This window comes from Pan paniscus, chromosome 6 (assembly GCF_029289425.2).
Source record: "Pan paniscus chromosome 6, NHGRI_mPanPan1-v2.0_pri, whole genome shotgun sequence".
Classification (NCBI taxonomy): Eukaryota; Metazoa; Chordata; class Mammalia; order Primates; family Hominidae; genus Pan; species Pan paniscus.
In genome coordinates this window covers 90332524-90355213 of record NC_073255.2, presented here as the reverse complement: position 1 = coordinate 90355213, position 22690 = coordinate 90332524, and the positions used below count along the sequence as shown (strand labels likewise).

General features: G+C 53.1%; 1 protein-coding gene across 12 annotated transcripts in view; it reads left to right on the top strand.

Moving 5' to 3' along the window:
* GTF2IRD1 (GTF2I repeat domain containing 1) overlaps window positions 1–22690 on the top strand; it is a 149676-nt gene that overhangs the window by 91278 nt on the left and 35708 nt on the right. For 7 of the 12 annotated variants that reach the window (XM_034951434.3, XM_055114477.3, XM_034951433.3 and 4 more), the window contains 7 exons: window positions 523–588; window positions 1879–2062; window positions 9948–9997; window positions 10212–10268; window positions 12408–12491; window positions 13618–13801; window positions 14384–14412. In XM_034951434.3, coding sequence (XP_034807325.2) covers window positions 523–588; window positions 1879–2062; window positions 9948–9997; window positions 10212–10268; window positions 12408–12491; window positions 13618–13801; window positions 14384–14412 — 654 coding nt within the window. Of the gene's footprint in view, window positions 1–522; window positions 589–1878; window positions 2063–9947; window positions 9998–10166; window positions 10269–12407; window positions 12492–13617; window positions 13802–14383; window positions 14413–22690 lie in introns of all 12 variants that reach the window. The other 5 variants (XM_055114481.2, XM_034951436.3, XM_055114478.2 and 2 more) reach the window with 2 other exon arrangements.

The window sequence follows — 22690 nt, the reverse complement described above, 5'->3', positions numbered from 1 at the left end:
TCCCTGCTGAGAATGGAAGTAGGACAGAGAGAGAGGGAGGCCAGGGTGAGGGTGGGTCTGTTTCATCTCTGTAGTATCCTGGAATGGAATGAGTGAGAATTGTCACTTCCCCAAACCCAGCCTGGCAGGAGGAACCATGAGTCTTAACACAGTTCCGCTGCCACCTGGTGGCAGCCTGCTCAATTTGCAGGCTTAGTGGGTACCCACTAGTTCTATCACATGCTACACTCAGTCACATACCTAGAAAGACCCATGGTCACTCCTAGTCCACAGAACCTTCCAAATCTTCATTCAGGCTGGCGGTGCCCTAGATTTGATTTCGCAAACAAGAATGTGAGCCCAGGAATTGTGGACCTGTCTGCGTGTGCCATTTCTGAGGAAATAAGTTACCCACCGCCCCAGCCCCAGCCTTCCCCCATTCCAAGATCCCACCACAGGGCCAATGTTGGTACCAGCAGAGCAGGAACATCAGCCGAGAAGCTGCCACCAACCAGCCTCAACAGACTGCCTTTTGCCTTCCAGACAGCCACGGTGACGTGATCCGGCCCCTGCGGAAGCAGGTGGAGCTGCTCTTCAACACACGATACGGTGAGCAAGAAGTGGGACAGGGTCTGGGGGCATCCCGGCCCCCCTCCAGCCGCCCTGTTTGCAGAAGGGCTTTGGTCGCATCCCCTTGCCTGTTCCCATCCCAGCTGTTCTCTGGGCAGGGACAAGGGAGAGAGGGAAGGGAGGAGCTGGGACCCATCATGAGGATGGGGACACTAGAGAGGCTGTCACTCAGGCTCCCTGGCTCACTCACTCACACTCTGCCTCAGTCGCAGGTTGGAGAGGCCACTCCCTCCCCTGTAATGTCACCAGTCCTCAGCCCTCCGCCCTCACCCTCATCCCTCCACCCTCACCCTCATCCAGGGTCCTCAAGAAGACTCATAATAGGAATAAGATAAGATAACCTCAGTGGTGTGCCGGGCATGAGGCTAGGTGCTTCCCCATGTTTTTCTTTCTTTTTTTTTTTTGAGGCGGAGTCTCACTCTGTTGCCCAGGCTGGGGTGTGGTGGCGCAATATCAGCTCACTGCAACCTGCGCTTCCTGGGTTCAAGAAATTATCCTGCCTCACCCTCCCGAGTAGCTGGGATTACAGGCACCTGCCACCATACCCGGCTAATTTTTGTAGTTTTAATAGAGACAGGGCTTCACCATGTTGGCCAGGCTGGTCTTGAACTCCTGACCTCAAGCGATCTAGCCACCTTGGCCTCCCAAAGTGCAGGGATTATAGGTGTGAGCCACTGCACCCGGCCCCCTGTGTTCTTGTATCCCATCTCACAAAATCCCCGTGTCCTAAGACCCACTTTACAGATGAGGAGAACTGAGGCCTGGTAAAGGGGTGTGACTCATCCAAGGCCCCACACTACTCAGTGGCAGAGATCGGGTTCGTTCGAAGGCGTGGTATTGTGCCACAGCAGCGTGTGGGGTTGCTTATGGTGGCAGGAGGGACACTCGGGGGGCCTTACTGGAAGGGCGAGGCCCAATGGACTTAGGGGGAAGCGATGCCGAATCTCAGCAGCCATTAGTGGTGGCTTCTGTACTGCCTGGGCATGAGGGCATGGACCCAGCGTGGGCCTTGGGGTAACCCTGGGTTGAGTTCCTATCCCCTGGCTCTGCTGTTCAGTGGCTCTGTGACCTCAGACAAGTCACGTCCCCTCTGAACTCCAGGTTCCTTTCCTGCAGGCTGGGGGGCCACTCTTTCCACATCCCAGGAAAGCTGGCAGGCCCTCAAAAGGGCTCTGGCAGCTTTGCCCCCCGACACAGGCACGGGACACAGGGGTTGAGGCTCCTGGCCCTGTGGCACCGGGTGGCCCTACAGCAGCCATGTCTCTGCAGCCAAGGCCATTGGCATCTCGGAGCCCGTCAAGGTGCCGTACTCCAAGTTTCTGATGCACCCGGAGGAGCTGTTTGTGGTGGGACTGCCTGAAGGCATCTCCCTCCGCAGGCCCAACTGCTTCGGGATCGCCAAGCTCCGGAAGATTCTGGAGGCCAGCAACAGCATCCAGTTTGTCATCAAGAGGTAAGGCCCGACCAGGTCCACGGGAGACAGCACCGGGCCTGCTCAGCACCCAGGGGCAGGAGCAGCACCAAATTGCCATCAGGCGATTCTTGTGCCTCAGCCACCTGAATAGTTGGGACCACAGGTGTGTGCCACCATGCCCAGCCTTTTTTTTTTTTTTTTTTTTTTTTTGAGACAGAGTCTCACTGTCTCCCAGGCTGGAGTACAGTGGTATGAACTTGGCTCACTGCAACCTCCGCTCTGGCTTCAAGCGAGTCTCCTGCCTCAGCCCCTTGAGTAGCTGAGACTACAGGTGCGCGCCACCACGCCCGGCTAATTTTTGTATTTTTAGTGGAGACAGGGTTTCACCATGTTGGCCAGGCTGGTCTTGAACTACCGACCTCAAGTGATCCGGCCACCTCAGCCTCCCAAAGTGCTGGGATTACAGGCGTGAGCCACGGCACCAGGCCTTTCTTTTCTCTCTCTCTTTTTTTTTTTTTTTGACAGCAAGGTGTTAGATGGGGTTTGGCTGCAGTTGGCAGACATGAGGCTCCCCAGGCCTGCCAGACCCAAAGCCCTCTCTCAGTCTCAGGAGAGCAGTGTTCAGTTTGCCCAGATGCAGAATGGGAACGTCCCATCAGCTCACGGGTTCTCCAGGCTGGCGTGTTGGTGTCCTGGGCCGGGGGCTGGGAGCAATGCCCTGTCGTCCCAGAATGGGAAAGACCAGCAGTGGCTTCTACAGGCTGTTTCTGTTTCCTTGAGCATGTTGTGTTTTTGCCAATGAGGGCCCGGGACAGCACCCATGGATATACCCTGTGTGCCCAGCTGGGATAAAAAGTCCCTTTGGGCCCGGGCGCGGTGGCTCACGCCTGTAATCCCAGCACTTTGGGAGGCTGAGGCGGATGGATCACGAGGTCAGGAGATCAAGACCATCCTGGCTAACACGGTGAAACCCCGTCTCTACTAAAAAAAAAAATACAAAAAATTAGTCAGGCATGGTGGTGGGTGCCTGTAGTCCCAGCTACTCAGGAGGCTGAGGCAGGTGAATGGCATGAACCTGGGAGGTGGAGCTTGCAGTGAGCAGAGATTGTGCCACTGCACTCCAGTCTGGGCAACAGAGCGAGACTTCGTCTCAAAAAAAAAAAAAAAAAAAGTCCCTTTGGAGAAGGTGGTGGCAGTTATTGAGTAAAAATGTGGTTGGGGGATTTCAGGAACAGTGGCTCATGCCTATAATCCCAGCACTTTGGGAAGCTGAGGTGGGAGGATTGCTTGAGCCCAAGAGTTCAAGACCAGCCTGGGCAACATGGCAAGACTGTGTCACTATAATTTTTTTTTTTTTAACTCTGGTGTGGCAGCACATGCCTGTAGTCTCAGCTACTCAGGAGGCTGAAGCAGAAGGATCACTTGAGGCCAGGAGTTCAAGACTAGCATGGGCAACATAACAAGACCCCATCTCTACAAAAAAATTTTAAATTAGCTGGGCATGATGGTGCACACCTGTAATCTCAGCTACTCAGGAGGCTGAGGTGGGAGGATCACTTAAGCCCAGGAGGGGTTTGGAGGCTCCAGTGAGCTATGATTGCACCACTGCACTCCAGCCTGGGTAACAGAGCAAGACTCTTCCTCAAAAAAAAAAAAAAAAAAAAAAAAAAAACGGAATGGGAGGATCATATTTCCATTTTGTGTTTGTTACTTCTGTGTTACTGTAATAGCACATATTTAGGCTTGGTTTACGGCTGGGCACGATGGCTCATGCCTGTAATCCCAGCACTTTGGGAGGCCAAGGTAGGCAGATCACTTGAGGTCAGGAGTTCGAGACCAGCCTGGCCAACATGGTGAGATCCCATCTGTACTAAAAATACACAGATTAGCCAGGCGTGGTGGCTCACACCTGTAATCCCAGCTGTAATCTCCCTGTCATCAGGAGACTGAGGCACAAGAATCACTTGAACCCGGGAGGCGGAGGTTGCACTGAGCTGAGATCGCACCACTACACTCCAGCCTGGGCAACAGAGCAAGACTCTGTCTCAAAAAAAAAAAAAAAAAAAAGGCTTGGTTTGGTTGAAAGTGGCAAGAAAGAAGAGACTCTTAAGGGTTTGTTCCTCCAGGAGAATAGATGGTTCTCAAACTGGGAGACTCACAGCGTCATTTTTCATACAGTGGCGAGGAGATCCACTGGGACAGGGAGCTCTACTGCAGGGCCTGCTCTATGCCAGGAGGGAGGCTGCTGCTCCATGACACACAAAGAGCAGATAGCAAAAAGCTATGCAACAGGGCTGGAGAGCAAGAGTCATGATTCGTGCAGTAGAAGCAAAGGCTTCAGCAGGCCAGGATGAATGCAGCCACGTGCCCGGTGTGTCTGGACATATTAAAAGGAAGATTGAGCCAGGCATGGTGGCTCATGCCTGTAATCCTAGCACTTTGGGAGGCTGAGGTGGGCAGATCACTTCAGATCAGGACTACTGAAAATACAAAAATTAAGGCCGGGCGCGGTGGCTCACGCCTGTAATCCCAGCACTTTGAAAGGCCAAGTTAGGCAGATCACCTGAGGTTGGGAGTTTGAGACCAGTCTGACCACTATGGAGAAACCCCATCTCTACTAAAAAATACAAAATTAGCCAGGCGTGGTAGCGGGTGCCTGTAATCCCAGCTACTCTGGAGGCTGAGGCAGGAGAATTGGCTTGAACCCAGGAGGCAGAAGTTGCAGTGAGCCGAGATCACGCCGTTGCACTCCAGCCTGGGCAACAAGAGCAAAACTCCATCTCAAAAAAAAAATTAGCCAGGCATGGTGGCATGCACCTGTAATCCCAGCTACTCAAGAGGCAAAGAGGAGAATCACTTGAACCCGAGAGGCGGAGGTTGCAGTGAGCCGAGATCTCACTCCTGCATTTCAGCCTGGGGGACAGTAACACTCTTGTCTCAAAAAAATAAAAAGGGAAGATCACATTTCAGGTGGTTTAAGGATAAACTCATGATAGACATATAGCCCATCAGATGTGTGAAAACAGGGAAATAAAGATTCACAAGAGAATATGTGTAATTATAGTACAGTAATTGGCTCTACTATATACATGTATAGTACTGTACTGGTTGAAGGAGGGCTTCTTTCAACAAATTCTCAGCCTGAGCAATGTGGTGAAACCCCATCTCTAGGGAAAAAAAAAAAAAATTAGCCAGGCTTGGTGGTGTGCACCTGTAGTCCCAGCTACTTGGGAGGCTGAGGTGGGAGGATCGCTTGAGCCAGGAGGTCGAGGCTGCAGTGAGCCATGATTGCACCACTGCACTCCAGCCTGGGTGACAGAGTAAGACCCTGTCTCGAAAAATTTTTTTTTTAATTTTTTTAAAAATACATTCCGTCCAGGCGTGATGGCTCACGCCTGTAATCCCAACACCTTGGGAGGCCCAGATAGGAGGATCGCTTGAGCCCAGGAATTTGAGAGCAGCCTGGGCAATGTATCAAGACCCCATCTCTACAAAAAATTTTAAAAATTCTCACACCTGTAATCCCAGCACTTTGAGAGGACAAAACAGGAGGGTCGCTTGAGGCCAGGAGTTCGAGACCAGTCTGGTCAACATAGCAACCCCATCTCTATTTTATTTTTAAAATTAAAAAATTAGCCAGGCGCAGTGGTGTGTGTCTGTAGTCCCAGATACTTGGGAGGCTGAGGCGGAAGGCGGAAGAATAGCTTAAGCACAGAGGGTCCAGGCTGCAGTGAGCTATGATGGCATTACTGCACTCCAGTCTGGGTGACAGAGCAAGACCTCGTCCCTTTAAAAATACAAAGAGAGGCCGGGGCATGGTGGCTCACACCTGTAATCCCAGCACTTTGAGAGGCCAAGGCAGATGGATCACTTGAGTTCCAGAGTTTGAAATCAGCCTGGCCAACATGGTGAAACACCATCTCTACTAAAAGTACCACACATTAGCTGGGCGTGGTGGTGCACACCTGTAGTCCCAGCTCCTCGGGTGGCTGAGGCTCAAGAATCACTTGAACCTGGGAGGTGGAGGTTGCAGTGAGCTGAGATCACATCACTGCACTCCAGCCTGGGCGACAGAGCGAGACTCCTTCTCAAAATAAATAAATATAGGGTTTATAAATAAATAAAACACAAAGAGACAAACAAATTAAAAAACCATCCTGGGTGCCTGCCAGATCCCGGGCTTGCTGCCCAGCAGTAAATGCCACCAAGTCCTGCCCTGGAGTTGCTGATGTCACCCAGACAAAATCAAAATGTCATGTCAGGTAGAGATAACTGCTGTGACAGGATATAATGCAGAGTGAGGGGGAGAGAGGGACAGGAGGAACCTGGATAAGAAGGTGACATTGAAGCGGTGACCCAATGAAGGGAGAGGGCCAGCCAGGTGCATAAAGAGTGTGGGAGCAGGCCAGGCGTGGTGACTCACACCTGTAATCCCAGCACTTTGGGAGGCTGAGGCAGGCAGATCACGAGGTCAGGAGTTCGAGACCAGCCTGACCAACATAGTGAAACCCCATCTCTACTAAAAATGTAAAAATTAGCCGGGTGTGGTGGCGCGTGCCTGTAATCCCAGCTACTCAGGAGGCTGAGGCAGGAGAATCACTTGAACCTGGGAGGTGGAGGTTTCAGTGAACCAAGATTGTGCCATTGCACTCCAGCCTGGGTGACTCTGTCTCAAAAAATAAATAAATAAATAAATAAATAAATAAATAAATAAATAAAGACTGTTGGGACAGAGAAAAAGTCATGCAAAGTCCCTGAGGCAACAACGTGCTTGGGTGTTTGAAAGCTCACAAGGTGCCCTTGCAGCTGGTACAGGGTGAGTGAGGGAAGGATGGTGAGGTTGAGGCCCAAGAGGTAGCAGGGGACCAGGCGTGTGGCCCACACCTGTAATCCTAGCATTTTGGGAGGCTGAGGCAGGAGGATTGCTTGAGCTCAGGAGTTTGAGACCAGCCTAGGCAACATGGTGAGACCCTATCTCTATAAAAAAGAAAAATAGGCCAGGAGAGGTGGCTCACGCCTGTAATCCCAGCACTTTGTGGGGGTTGAGGAGGGTGGATCACCTGAGGTCAGAAGTTCGAGACCAGCCTGCCCAACATGGTGACACCCCATTTCTAAAAATTCAAAAATTAGCCAGGCATGGTGAGGGGGGCCTGTAATTCCAGCTACTCAGGAGACTGAGGCAGGAGAATTGCTTAAACCCAGGAGACAGAGGTTGCAGTGAGCTGAGATCGCGCCCCTGCACTCCAGCCTGGGCGACAAGAGCAAAACTCTGTCTCAAAATAAATAAATAAAAAGGTAGCAGGGGCCAGATCACATGGATTTTGGGCCAGCTTAAAGAGTTTGAATTTTATTTTATTTTTTAAAAAGTCTTAAGAGACAGGGTCTCATTCTGGTTTGTTTTTATTTTTGTTTTTGCTTTCTATGCCTATTCCCTCAAACCGTAAACCAGGGGCACCCGGGCAGCTTGAGGTCAGGTGCCAATTCAACAGCAAGTCCTCATGAATGACATTTTTTATGGCTTTGTGCAGAGACACCTTGTGCTCATGAGCATTGGTTTTTTGTTTTTGGTGGGTTGGTTTTTTTGTTGTTGTTTGTTTGTTTTCTATTTTTTGAGACAGAGTCTCACTCACTCTATTGCCTAGGCTGGAGTGCAGTGGCACCATCTCAGCTCACTGCAACCTCCGCCTCCTGGGTTCCAGCGATTCCCCGGCCTCAGCCTCCTGAGTAGCTGGGATAACAGGCGCATGTCACTACGCCTGGCTAAATTTTGTATTTTTAGTAGAGACGGGGTTTCACCATGTTGGTCAGGCTGGTCTCGAACTCCTGACCTCAAGTGATCCATCCACCTTGGCCTCCCAAAGTGCTGGGATTAGAGGCGTGAGCCACCATGCCTGGCCTTTTGTGGGGTTTTTTTGAGACAGAGTCTCGCTCCAGGCTGGAGTACAGTGCTGCTGTCTCGGCTCACTGTAGCCTCCACCTTCCAGGTTTAAACGATTCTCCTGCCTCAGCCTCCCGAGTAACTGGGATTACAGGCGTGAGCCACCATGCCTGGCCGTGAGCATTTGTTTTAAGAGACAAGTCTTTCTTTAGCCCAGGCTGGAGTTTAGTGGCACAATCATAACTCACTGCAGCCTTAAACTCCTGGGCTCAAGCAATCCTGCTTCAGCCTCCTGAATAGCTGGGACTGCAGGGGCACGCCACCACACCTGGCTAATTTTTACATTTTTTGTAGAGAAGGGGTCTCGCTATGTTGCCCAAGCTGGTCTCCAACTCCTGGGCTCAAAGCGATGCCCCTGCCTCAGCCTCCCAAAGTGCTGGGATTACAGGTTGAGCCACCGCACCCAGCCTTGAGCATTTTTTAAAGTCACGATGGCTTTCTCCACCTGTCATTTGGAAAGGGAGACAGGTTAGCGCAGTGGCCGATGGGAGAGGCCGTCTGGTGGGTTTGAGGCCAGCTCCTCCTGTTACTCCCTGTGGCCTTGGCAGCCGGCTGTGCTATTTAAGGGGAAGCACTGTCGCTACTCTGGCCTGGGACTCAGGGGCTCTGCCCAGCTTCTGCCTCTCTAAGGTTACTGCTGGGAAGTCACTTCCCCTTTCAGAACCTGAGTTCTCCCATAAAGAGGAGGGGCCTAAATGCAGTCCGAAGCCTTTTCTAGCTCCTGGTTCAAGGCAGGGCTATGCTTCCCCTCCCAGCCCTGGCCCCGTGACCCCAGCTCTGTGCCTGGCACTGTACAGAAGCCTAAGAGATGCCCACCGCCAGAGCGGGCACCAAATCCTCATCTACTGAGGACCCCAGGGGTGCCCTCCCTGAGAGTTTGGCCTTTGGGCTCACTCCCAGGCAGAGACTCCTCGGAGTTGCTGCTTGATTACCCCTGTGACAGAGAGCTCATTACCTCTCCAGGCCCATTACCTCTCCAGAGAGCTCATTACCTCTCTGCTCCATGGCCTACCCTGCCATCCCCTAACAGCCCCCGTCTGGCCAGCATGATTCTCCTAGTGTCCTCTACCCACCACAAACCCCAGCCCCACAACAGGCTTGCTCTAACAGGACAAGTTGTGCTGAAGATGGGGCCTTCAGAAGCAGTGCTGTATGATAAAGAAGGTTGACTCATGGCTGAGCAGGGCTTTCTGGAGTCTGTGGAGCTAAAGACATTAGCATAATACAAAGCTGGGCTTGGTCACTGGCGCTTCCGACTGCAGTAACACAGCAGCTCTCAGACGTGAGCCGTAGATCTCAGACCTTTCCAGAAGCTTGGAGTTCTTGCTTCGTAGTGGGCCCTGACTGTTTCTACTCTTTTCTTTCATTTTGAGACGGAGTCTTACTCTGTCACCCAGGCTGGAGTGCAGTGGTGCTATCTCAGCTCACTGCAACCTCTGCCTCCCAGGTTCAAGCGATTCCCCTCCCTCAGCCTCCCAAGTAGCTGGGATTATAGGCGCCTGCCACCACGCCTAGCTAATTTTTGTATTTTTAGTAGAGACGGGTTTCACCATGTTGGCCAGGCTGGTCTCAGACTCCTGACCTCAAGTGATCTGCCCTCCTCGGCCTCCCAAAATGCTGGGATTACAGGCATGAGCTACTGCACCTGACCTTGTTTCTACACTTTAAACCAGCTCCACGGGAGGCCCCCTGAGGCCACCTGCTCCAATCCCAGGCAGTGACAATCGTGCAATGTCCCTGGAGCAGGAGTGAGATATCAGATGGACCTGTTCAGGACTGGGCGGGTCTCACTCCCAGCTGGATCCTTCAAGCCCAGCGCAGCCCCCCAGATTCCACATGTGGGGTGGCAGGGACTCCAGGCCTGAACTATGCGTAGCCAGAAGGGTCCATTGCAGGAATGTGCAGACTGAGGCCCAGAGAGGAGGGCTGAGCAGTCCCAGAGATGCTTGGAGGGACCTCTGTGATAGCCCCGCTTGTGTTTTCCAGGCCCGAGCTGCTCACTGAGGGAGTCAAAGAGCCCATCGTGGATAGTCAAGGTACCCAGCGCGGGGTCGTGGGCCATGGTGTGGGCGGGCAAGGGAGGGCCCCAGGCCTCTGCCACCAGCCCCTCCTCCTGCTGCCTCTGTCCTGCTCCCATCCTGGCCCTGGCATTCTCCCCACACCCCCGCATTGGGTTTCCCCTAACGATGCCATCTTGGGTCCCAGGAACTGCCTCCTCACTTGGCTTCTCTCCCCCTGCCCTGCCCCCAGAGAGGGATTCCGGGGACCCTCTGGTGGACGAGAGCCTGAAGAGACAGGGCTTTCAAGGTAAGGTTGAGCTCACAGGGAGGTCTGTTGTCCCAGCACCAGGACCTTGACCTGGTTTGGGTTTGGAGGGCCAGGGTGGAAGTGGGGAGGAGCTGGCCCCCAACTTCAGGGCCTAAGGGACCAGGCAAGCCAGGTTGGCAGCCCAGGCCCGGCTGTACCCTGCCAGCTCTGTGTTAGAGACTCCAGGGGAGAGGGGGTGCCTACAGGTGGACGGTGGGGGGAAGCCCAGAAGCCTGCCTGCCCCCTCCCTGCCCCACCCCCAGAGGTAGCTGACACGCCCACTCCTTTTTCAGCAATCAGCTGTGGTCTTAGTGCTTTGAAATCAGAATAGGAGCCAGACGCAGCACCTCACGCCTGTAATCTCAGCACTTGGGAAGGTCAAGGTGGGAGGATCGCTTGAGGCTGGGAGCTCGAGACAAACCTGGACAACATAGAACCCGTCTCTATGTCTATTTTTAAGAAAAGAAATCAGGGGCCGAGTGCAGTGGCTCACGCCTGTAATCCCAGCACTTTGGGCGGCCGAGGCAGGTGGATCACTTGAGGCCAGGAGTTCAAGACCAGCCTGGCCAACATGGTGAAACCCCGTGTCTACCAAAAAAATACAAGAATTAGTTGGGCGAGGTGGCGTGCACCTGTGATCCCAGCTACTAGGGAGGCTAAGGCGGGAGAATCGCTTGAACCTGGGAGGCGGAGGTTGCAGTGAGCCGAGATCATGCCACTGCACTCCAGCCTGGGTGACAGAGCAAGACCCTGTCTCAAAAAAAAAGAAAGAGAGAGAGAGATGGTGGTCTGGGATCCCTCCAGCACATGCTGGCACTTGTCTTTGTTTGTTTGTTTGGATGGAGTTTTACTCTTGTTGCCCAGGCTGGAGTGCAATGGCGTGATCTCAGCCCACTGCAACCTCCCCTTCCCGGGTTCAAGCAATTCTCCTGCCTCAGGCTCCCAAGTAGCTGGGATTATAGGCATGTGCCACCACACCCGGCTAATTTTTGTATTTTTTTAGTAGAGATGGGGTTTCACCATGTTGGACAGGCTGGTCTCGAGCTCCTGACCTCAGATGATCTGCCCACCTCAGCCTCCCAAAGTGTTGGGATTACAGGCATGAACCACTGCACCCAGCTTTTTTTTTTTTTTTTTTTGAGACAGAGTCTTGCTCTGTCACCCAGGCTGGAGTGCAGTGGTGCGATCTTGGCTCACTACAACCTCCACCTCCCAGGTTCAAGGGGTTCTCTTGCCTCAGCCTCCTGAGTAGCTGGGATTACAGGTACGCACCACCATGCCTGGCTAATTTTTGTATTTTTAGTAGAGATAGGGTTTCACCACGTTGGCCAGGCTGGTTTCCAACTCCTGCCCTCAGGTGATCCTCCTGCCTCAGCTTCCCAAAATGCTGGGGTTACAGGCATGAGCCGCCGCGCCCGGTCACACTTGGGCGTTTTTAATGAACACTTTCTGGGTGAGGGTGTCTTGGTGGCTCATTCCTGTAATCCCAGCACTTTTGGAGGCTGAGGCAGGCAGATCACTTGAGCTTGGGGGTTCGAGGCCAGCCTGGGCAACATGGCGAAACCCCATCTCTACCAAAAACACAAAAAAGAAATTAGCCAGGTGCGGTGGTGCACGCCTGTGGTCCCAGCTACTCAGAAGGCTGAAGCAGGAGAATCGCCTGAGCCAGGGAGGTGGAGGTTCCACTGGGAGCTGCCAGGCCCATCCCCTGTGTCTGTGGGGACTGCCCATCCTCCTCCATCTGCTAGATCAGCTGGGCTTCCATTCCCTCGCTTGTCTCCAGCCCCCTAGTGACTTCATGAAGCCCCCGCCCCCTGCCTGCCAGCCCAGGGCACAGGACTCTCCGTACTCTATGGTGTCCCTCCCCTCCGGGGCTTATTTATTGGTTTGGTGGTTTTCAAATGTCATCAATTAACTTAATTTCCAACTCATCACTGTTGTGGCAACAGTGCATGTCCTTCTGAAAAAAAACACATCTCCATCAACATGTCGGTGCTGAAGGACCTGAGGGGCCCACTCCAAAGATCCTTTAATTGCCGGAGAAGGAGTTCCCCATAATTAGAAAATCATCTTCCTTAAAAGTCACCAAGTGCTTTTTCACTCAACAGCCCAAACCCATAATCGTTTTGCGCTTTGCAGAAAATTATGACGCGAGGCTCTCACGGATCGACATCGCCAACACACTAAGGGAGCAGGTCCAGGACCTTTTCAATAAGAAATACGGTAAGCAGTGCAGAACCCCCGGGGAGGGACACGCAGCTGCTGTGCACAGAGAAGTGGGAGGCTTCCCAGTTCCAGCCGAGGGCATTTCTGGGGAAACAATTCACCCCTTTACATGTATTTCTTGAGCATATACTATGTGCCAGGCACTGTCTCAGGCACTGGGGATATTGCTGTGAATAAAACAGACACAGTCCCTGTACTCACGAGCCTTGCAGACAAATGAGGTGAGATACACTTTCAACAACTACACCCAGAATTTAATAGACAAGGGCCCGGCGCAGTGGCTCCTGCCTGTAATCCCAGCACTTTTGGAGGCTGAGGCGGGTGGATCACTTGAGCTCAGGAGTTCGAGGCCAGCCTGGGCAACATGGCAAAACCCCATCTCTACCAAAAACACAAAAAAGAAATTAGCCAGGTGCAGTGGTGCACACCTGTGGTCCCAGCTACTCAGGAAGCTGAAGCAGGAGAATCGCTTGAGCCTGGGAGGGGGAGGTTGCAGTGAGCTGAGATCGTGCCATTGCATTCCAGCCTAGGCAACAAAAGCGAAACTCTGTCTCAAAAAAAAAAAAAAAAATGGAGCATATGACATGGGAGCATATTGGTGTGGCTTTTTCTTTCGTTTCTTTTTTTTTTTTTTTTTTTGAGACAGGGTCTCACTCTGTCACCCATGCTGGAGTACAGTGGCGTGATCATGGTTCACTACAGCCTCAAACTCCTGGGCTCAAGCAATCCTCCTGCCTCAGCCTCCCAAGTGGCTGGAACTACACCCCACCAGGCACTACCATGCCCAACTAGTTTTTAGAAATTTTTAGTAAAGACAGGGTCTTGCTGTGTTGCCCAGGCTGATCTCGAACTCTTAGACTTAAGAGATCCTCCTGCCTTGGTCCCCCAAAATGCTGGGATTATGGGCATAAGCCACCATGCTGGCCTTTTTTTTTATGTTCTGATCAAACAGCTCAGATTGTAATGCCTATACCTTTCCACAGTGCTACACTACATAAGAGCTTTCTCATACCATTCACTCTCCTGCACGCATGTCTTTCCATCACAACCCCGCAATCCCATGTACACACACCCCACGCTGCCTCTCACTCCTGATGGGCAGGACCCTGCCTCTCGCCCACAGGGGAAGCCTTGGGCATCAAGTACCCGGTCCAGGTCCCCTACAAGCGGATCAAGAGTAACCCCGGCTCCGTGATCATCGAGGGGCTGCCCCCAGGAATCCCGTTCCGAAAGCCCTGTACCTTCGGCTCCCAGAACCTGGAGAGGATTCTTGCTGTGGCTGACAAGATCAAGTTCACAGTCACCAGGTACTCAGCGGGAAGGGTGAGGGTGAAGAGGCAGGACTAGCTCAGATGGGAGCTTGCACCTGCGAATCCTTAGCCTTTCCCTAGGTCCTGCCCTCCCCCCTGGACAAGGTGGCTCTCCTGGCACCATCCTGGGTCCTGGGGGTGGTTGGAGAGGGACTGCAGGCCAGCCCAAGTGCAGGGAGCCCTTCAGAAGTGGGACTGGTCACCCCCCCATGGCAAGAGCAGCCTTTGAGGGCATCTTCAACCTGTTCAGCAACACCCGCTCACTGCACCCCCAGCCCCCGGGAAAGGTATTCAGCCCCCATCAGAGGGATTTGCCCAAGGTCCCGGGGCCAGCCAGGGCAAAGCCTGCACAAGGCCCAGGTCTGCGTCCTGCAGAGTGACACTGCCAATGCCAGCACCCTGCCACATTGTCTCAGTGTCCCGCACACACAGAGCCCCAGGGCAGCTTGTTAAAATGCAGATTCTGCTGCTGTAGGTCTGGGGTGCTCCCAGGGGAGACCGAGGCCACTGAATCCCAGGGGTGTCTTCCTCATCCCCCAGGCCCTCCCCATGACACCCCTGCCTCTGTTTCTCTTCTAGGCCTTTCCAAGGACTCATCCCAAAGCCTGGTAAGAGGCACTGGCTGTGGAGGGGGCACTGGGAATAGGGCCCGATCATGGTGCTGGGGACTGGAGCTAAGCCTGCTGTGGGGCGCAGGTTCTGGGGTCTGGGAACAGAAGCCAGGCCCCTGCCTTTCTTTTTTTTTTTTTCTGAGGCACAGTCCTTCTCTGTCACCCAGGCTGGAGTGCAGTGGCTTCATCTCGGTTCACTGCAACCTCCACCTCCTGGGTTCAAGCAATTCTCCTGCCTCAGACTCCTGAGTAGCTGGGATTACAGGCAATTGTCACCATACCTGGCTATTTTTTGTATTTTTGGTAGAGACGGGGTTTCACCATGTTGGCCAGGGCTGGTCTCAAACTCCTGACCTCAAGTGATCCACCCACCTCGGCCTCCCAAAGCATTGGGATTACAGGCGTGAGCCACTGCGCCCGGCCTAGGCCTCTGCCCTTCTGTTTAGCCACCTTACCTGGGCGCCTGCCCCAGGTAGATGGAGGAATGCTAAGCTTGAATGTGGCCCCAGATCCTGGGGCAGAGAAAGGGGTGGTGGCGTCAGTGACTTCTGAGTTTTACCCAGTCTGGGTTCAGGAGGGAGGGGCCAGGCCGGGTCAGTGCACCTGCTCCTCCTGATAAAGGGGGTCTGGTCGACCTCAGTGAATAGGTGAGGTTGGAGGCGAGTGGGTTCCTAACCGCAGAAGGAGGGGTGTCTGCATGGGGACCACAAGCATGTTGGTAAGATGTGGGTGGCGCCTACCCTGCCTTAAATTTTTGTGTTTTTAGTAGAGCTGGGTTTCACCATATTGGCTAGGCTGGTCTCAAACTCCTGGCCTCAAGTGATCCTCCTGCCTCGGCCTCCCAAAGTGCTGGGATTACAGGCATGAGCCACCACACCCGACCTCCTGACCCTTTTTAAGGCACCCATCCACTTCTGTCTCCACCATGGACTGTGTCCTGGCCTCCCAAACCCAGATTTCCAGGGGCTGTCCCTGCGGGGTGATCCCAAACCCAGATTTGCAGGGGCTGTCCCTGCGGGGCGACATGCCACTTGGCGAGCACTAAGGGCTGGCCAGAGCCTCCAGGGCGGGCCAGGCACGGTGGCTCACACCTGTAATCCCAGCACTTTGGGAAGCCAAGGCAGGAGGATCACTTGAGGTCAGGAGTTTGAGATCAGCCTGACCAACATGGTGAAACCCCATGTCTATTTAAAATCCCAAAATTAGCCAGGTGTGGTGGCACACACCTGTAATCCCAGCTACTTGGGAGGCTGAGGCAGGAGAATCACTTGAACCCGGGAGGCAGAGGTTGCAGTGAGCTGAGATCGCGTGACTGCACTCCACCTTGGGCGACGGGACGAGACTGTCTCAAAAAAAAGAACTTAGGGTACAGTGATGTGGTGGCTGCTGACAGGCCACGGGAACCCCCAGAAGGGGGATCAGGAGGGTGAGGGGTAGTTGGAGAGGGTTTCCTGGAGTAAGGATGGCCCTGCTTGGGCCTCAGGGGAAGATGGGACTTTGAGAGGCAGAGAGGAGGGTGGGTTTGGCGGGGTGAACAGCAGGGGTTGGGGGGTCACTGGATGCCAGAAGTGTGTTTCCGGAGCTCTCGGAGGGGCAGAGTGGTCAGATGATGTTGGAAAGGTGGAGACAGTGGAAGCTGCAGCAGCACAGTGCAGTGAGTGTGGCTCCAGTGGACACCCGGCTGAGAGGTCACTGGGTTTCTGGCCCTGCACTGGTGCTTTATGCGGGTGCCTTTCACACATATTTCGGGAGGTCCTGCTGGGACAAGGCGGTATTCTAGGAACTAGGGTTACAGCAGAGTGCAGACAGAGGAGGCATCTTATTTAGTCTTCATAGCTAGGAGGTTGACGCTAGAGCCCACCTTACAGAGGGGGAGAGTGAGGCTCGGTGTGAGTGATGTATTAATACTCTGTGTCCCAGGGCTAGCAGGTGGCCGTGGCCTCAGCCCTCAGGGATAGGGCCATGCCCTTTCCAGGCATTGGCACCCAAGCCAGGTATCCACCTGGAGAACCAGCTCCACACTTACTCATGCCACTAGTCATGCTGGGCTGGGAACACGTCCAGGCTCCTGGGAGTCTCTGAGGGTTCACCAGAGGTCACTGAGTGCTACTCCTGCACCAGAATGGGCTTTTCTCAAACTCTCCCTCACACAGTTCCCAAAGCCTGGCCTGGGCCAGCACTGGCAGTTCCAGGGTGAATCGGAGTGGAAGCTGGGGTCTGCTGGGGGAGGCAGGGGAAATAGCAGACCCCTTCATCTGGAGGCAGGTGTCCCAGGGCAGGTGGAGGGGTGGCAGATAGTTGCAGAGAGGCAGGTGGCTGGGGACAGTGCCCAGGAGTCAGCCTTCAGGGTCCTAGGCAGCATGTGGGCCATGGGAAAGCGCCGCCTCGTTCAAGTCCCTGTACCCACCTGACTAGCCGTGGGAATCTGAGCCTTCACTTCCTTACCGCTAAGATGGACAAGCACACCTGCCTCGCCATGTGATCTGAATATGGGAAAAGATGGGCAGTGCTAGGTTAGCTGGGAGGACTATTTTCCACCAATTGCCCTCTTTTTTTTTTTTTTTTTTTTTTTTTTGAGATGGAGTTTAGCTCTTGTTGCCCAGGCTAGAGTGCAATGGTGTGATCTTGGTTCACTGTAACCTCCGCCTCCCAGGTTCAAATGATTCTCCTGCCTCAGCCTCCTGAGTAGCTGAGATTATAGGCGTGTGCCACAGCATCCAGCTAAATTTTTGTATTTGTAGGCACCCTAACACGGTGAAAGTCCAGGCTGGTTGACCAGGCTGGTCTCGAACTCCTGGCCAGCCTCAAGTGATCCGCCCATCTTGACCTCCCAAAGTGCTGGGATTACAGGCGTGAGCCACCGCGCTCAGCCGCCTTTCTTTTTGTCCTCGTTTGCAAATACAGAATGGACCTTAGTCTGCAAACTCAGAAGTGCGAGACATGTATTTTTATTTTTCTAAAATTGAACTGGACTCCTACCAAAAGCCCCTAATGCAGAGTGGCAGAAACTTTATCTGAGTCCATTTTGGATCATCGTTTCCCTTGAGCTTGCACTAGGGCCTGGAACCTTCTGTGAGGCCCACTCAGTAGACACTTCCACACCGCAGAGAGACTGAGCATGAGAAGGTCCGTGCTTGAAAAAGGCCTAACAGTGGGATCTCGGTGCAAAGATGGGAGAGTGAAAACCGAGTGGTGAAGAGATGACTGTGGCACCCAGCAGGGAATTCCCAGGAGGGTGAGGCTTCGGGAACTTTCCAGGGGGACAAACCCTGTTAAGAATGGCTCTAGGGCCTGGTGCTGTGGCTCACGCCTGTAATTCCAGCACTTTGGGAGGCCGAAGTAGGCAGATCACGAGGTCAGGAGTTCGAGACCAGCCTGGCCAACATGGTGAAACCCCGTCTCTACTAAAAATAAAAAATTAGCTGGGCATGGTGGCGGGTGCCTCTAATCCCAGCTACTCGGGAGGCTGAGGCAGGAGAATCGCTTGAAACTGGAAGGCGGAGGTTGCAGTGAGCCAAGATCACGCCGTTGCACTCCAGCCTGGGCAACAAGAGTGAAACTCCGTCTCAGAAAAAAAAAAAAAAGAATGGCTCTAAACCAGGAACAGTGGTTCACCCCTGTAATCCTAGCACTTTGGGAGGCCAAGGTAGGAGGATCACTTGCGGCCAAGAGTTTGAGTCCAGCCTGGGCAACGTAACAAGACCCCGTCTCTACAAAAAAATTAAAAATTAGCCAGGCACGGTGGCACCCACCTGTAGTCTCAGCTACTCAGGAGGCCGAAGCAGGAGGATGGCTTGAGCCCAGGAGGTGGAGGTTGCAGTGAGCTGAGATTGTGCAACTGCACTCCAGCCTGGGTGACAGAGCATGACGCCATCTGAAAAAAATAAAAATAAAAAGAATGGCTCTGAGATTTTTTTAGGTCACTTATTGAAGGTTCCCATGGAAGCCTTTCCTAACAGAACCACCTCGAGAAGGTAAAAATTCTGAAAGAGATTGTGCTTTTTTGTTTTTGTTTTGTTTTGTTTTTTTGTTTTAAGATGGAGTTTCTCTTCTTGTTGCCCAGGCTGGAGTGCAATGGCACGATCTTGGCTCACTGCAACCTCCACCTCCCGAGTTCAAGCGATTCGCCTGCCTCAGCCTCCTTAGTAGCTGGAATTACAGGTGTGCACCATGGCACTCAGCTAATTTTTGTATTTTGAGTAGAGACGGGGTTTCACCATGTTGGCCAGGCTGATCTCAAACTTCTGACCTCAGGTGATCAGCCCGCCTCAGCCTCCCAGAGTGTTGGGATTACAGGCGTGAGCCACCGCACCTGGCTGAGATTGTGCTTTTTTGAAGATGAATCAGTCATTAAATTGCAAGAGCCCCACTGCACCCTAGAGCTGTGAGCCTCCCCAGTGTAGGGTGAGAGTACAGCCACTCCTGGACTGGTTTTGTTCTGGGTCAAAAGAGATGACTCAGGCCAGACGTGGTGGCTTATACCTATAATCCCAGCATTTTGGGAGGCCAAGATGGGAAAATCACTTGAGCCCAGGAGTTTGAGACCAGCCTGGGCAACACAGCAAGATCCCATCCTACAAAGACATTTTTTTAAATTAGCCAGACATGGTGGGGACGAACAACTGTATTCCCAGCTACTCGGGAGGCTGAGGCGGGAGGATCCCTCGAGCCTAGGAGTTGGAGGCTGCAGGGAGCCATAATTCCAGTGTGTGTGACAGAGTGAGGTCTTGTCTCTAAAAAGAGAGAGAGAGAGATAAGCCCAGAATGTCTTTAATGTTTTCCCAGCTGGGGACATCACATTTGCCTTCAGTGCCTCAGTTTCCCCACTAAAATCTAGAGGCCCTGCCTGCTCTGACATGCTGAGTGGCGGGCAGGCGTCTGGCTTGAGAGGAAGGCATACTTGGACTTGGACCAAGCCTCAGAGGGCAGTGGGTGAATTTCAGGCCTCAGGTCAAGGGAGCTGTGGGCCAGGGGTTTCTGGGGGCCAGGGGTGCTAGAAGGCACCAGACTGAACTGGAGGGGACCTGGTGGGGGGCCTCGGGTTGCAGAGGGATGGGGGGACTGGGTCCCCGAACTCATACCAGAAGGAACTCCAGCCCTGCCCGCAAGGGGCTGAGACAACCCACGCTCGACCCTGGGGGCTGAACGCCATTGGTAGCTGGTAGCTCTATACTGCCCAGCCAGGCCACACCCACCTGCCTGCAGCTGCACTGAATTAAATTAGGGAGACTGCCAGGCGCAGTGGCTCATGCCTGTAATCCCAGCACTTTGGGAGGCCAAGGTGGGTGGATCACGTAAAGTCAGGAGTTCGAGACCAGCCTGGGCAACATGGTGAAACCCCAACTCTACTAAAAATACAAAAATTAGCCAGGCATGGTGGTGCACGCCTGTAATCCCAGCAACTTGGGAGGCTAAGGCAGGAGAATCACTTGAACCTGGGAGGCAGAGGTTGCAGTGAGCCAAGATCGCGCCATTGCACTCCAGCTTGGGCAACAGAGCACAACCCGGTCACAAAAAAAGAAAGAAAAAAGAAAACCCAGGACAGCTAATGGGGGCTGTTCAGGATATGCTGGGAAGAAGCGGTGGTGACTAAGGCGGGAGAAACCCTCTACCCAGGTAGCTGCTGTAATATTCCATCCGAAGAACATTCTAGTAGGTCATAAAAACCTAAAGGGGGTCGGGCATGGTGGCTCATGCCTGTAATCCCAGCGCTTTGGGAGGCCAATGCAGGAGGATTGCTTGAAGCCAGGAGTTGGAGATCAGCCTGGGCAGCATAGTGAGAACCCATCTCTACAAAAAAAATTTTTTTTAATTAGCTGGGCATGGTGGTGGGTGGTGGCACTTGCCTGTAGTCCCAGCTACCCAGGAGGCTGAGGCAGGAGGGTCACTTGAGCCCAGGAGTTTGAGGCTGCAGCGAGCTATGATCACAAAGCTCACATCACCTCACTTCAACCTGAGTGACAGAGTAAGACCCTCTCTCTAAAAGACACACAAACACACACACACACACACACACACCCTAAAGAGAAATGCAAATATATTCCCATGGTAGAAATTTGGAAAATACAGAAATCTAACAACCCAGATGGCTGTTCATTTTTATGATGATACATTTCTTCCAGATTTCCCCCCAAGCTTATTAATTTTACATCTCACTGTTCTTCTTTCTATAAATTTACACATTTAACCTTAAAACATAAACATGTTCCCATGTCTTTAAAAAGCTCTGTTCCCTCTTCAGGCTGTATCATGGTTATGTAACTACCCTGTCCCCCAATTATGGACATTTGAGCAGCCCCTCACACCACAGACACCTAACACTCACGTCACACTTTTTTTTGAGACGGAGTCTCGCTCTGTCCCCCAGGCTGGACTGCAGTCGCGTGATCTCAACTCACCGTAACCTCCGCCTCCCGAGTTCAAGCAATTTTCCTGCCTCAGCCTCCCAAGTAGCTGGGATTACAGGTGCCCGCCACCATGCCAGGCTAATTTTCCTATTTTAGTAGAGACGGGGTTTTGCCATGTTGGCCAGGCTGGTCTCGAACTCCTGACCTCAGGCGATCCACCCGCCTCGGCTTCCCAAAGTGCTGGGATTACAGGTGTGAGCCACCACGCCTGACCACGTCACACTTACGATTTGCCGGTTACAAAGCCCACTCACGTTACCACATCATCTCCCCAAGTAGCTGGCCTTATTGGAGGGGACTGAGGCTCAGAGAGATTAAGCAGCTTTCTCAAGGTCACACAGCAGTGTGGCAGAGATTTGAACCTAAGTCTTTACCATTTTATTATATTTCGGAACCCAGGGCAGGCTCTACCACTAGCCTAGGGCTTGTTGTGTGTCCCTGAAGTGGGTTGCAGCCACGCCCTCTTTCCCACCACCCCTCTGGTCTCATCCACACACGGTGGCTCTTTGCTGTCCCCTCCTGGCTACCAGCAGCTATTACACTGGTCCTGCCTGTGTAAACCTTTAGGCTTGTAGTTAATCCTTTGGGTTCATTTATTTGTACAACAAAAATGTATGGAGGGCCAGGCGCAGTGGCTCACGCCTGTAATCCTAGCACTTTGGGAGGCTGAGGCAGGCGGATCACAAGGTCAGGAGATCAAGACCATCCTGGCCAGCATGGTGAAACCCCGTCTCTACTAAAAATACAAAAATTCGCTGGGCATGGTGGCACGTGCCTGTAATCCCAGCTACTTGGGAGCCTGAGGCAGGAGAATCGCTTGAACCAGGGAGGCAGAGGTTGCAATGAACTGAGATTGCAACACAGCACTCCAACCCGGCGACACAGCGAGACCCTGTCTCAAAAATAAAAAAGAAAAAAAAAAGGAGAGAGAGGTGGAAAGCCCGCAGGTGAAGCCCAGGGAGAAACTTACTAAAGGGGGTGATTGGTTGCACCAGCCTCTGCTGGGAGGTCAGTCCTAATGCCTGAGAGTAGACGGAGGTCCTAAGCAACAGGTTGCAGTGGGATGGTTCAGAGCAATTTTGGGGGAAGTGGTGGGGACCAGAGTGGAATAGTGGGCTCAGGAGACAATGAGAAAGGCAAGTGATTGAATCTGCCAAGGACCAAGCACCAAAGTGCCAGCTCACTGCCACCCTCAGTAAAGACTAACTTGCCCTTTCCCCCAACTCCCCTCCCAGAAGTAGCTTGCTCTCGTCTTCCTGCCACACATCGGGGGGGTCAGGTCTAAAAGGATCACCTTTTAGAGGGCAGGAGAGAATGAACAAGAGTTGAGAGTGGAATGGCTGCAGAGAGGGCTTTATTTTTTTGGTGGAGGGAGGGGACAGAGTCTCGCTCTATTGCCCAGGCTGGAGTGCAGTGGAGTGATCTCGGCTCACTGCAACCTCTGCCTCCCGGGTTCAAGTGATTCTCCTGCCTCAGCCTCCCGAGTAGCTGGGATTACAGGCACGTGCTATCACGCCCGACTATTTTTTGTATTTTTTAGTAGAGATGGGGTTTCACCATGTTGGCCAAGCCAGTGTCAAACTCCTGACCTCAAATGATCCACCCGCCTCAGCCTCCCAAAGTGCTGGGATTACATATATGACCCACCACACCCAGCCAAGAGAGGGTTTTAGAGGTAGGAACAGCAGCTGCATGATCTTCAGCAGATTCAGTAGAGAGGGAAGTGAGCTGGGGGAGAGGAAGGAGGATGGGGGGAATGGCAAGAAAAGGAGCACCCTGCTTAGAAAGGGAATGGAGCCGGGTATGGTGGCTCACGCCTGTAATCCAGCACTTTGGGAGGCCGAGGCAGGAGGATCACTTGAGCCCAG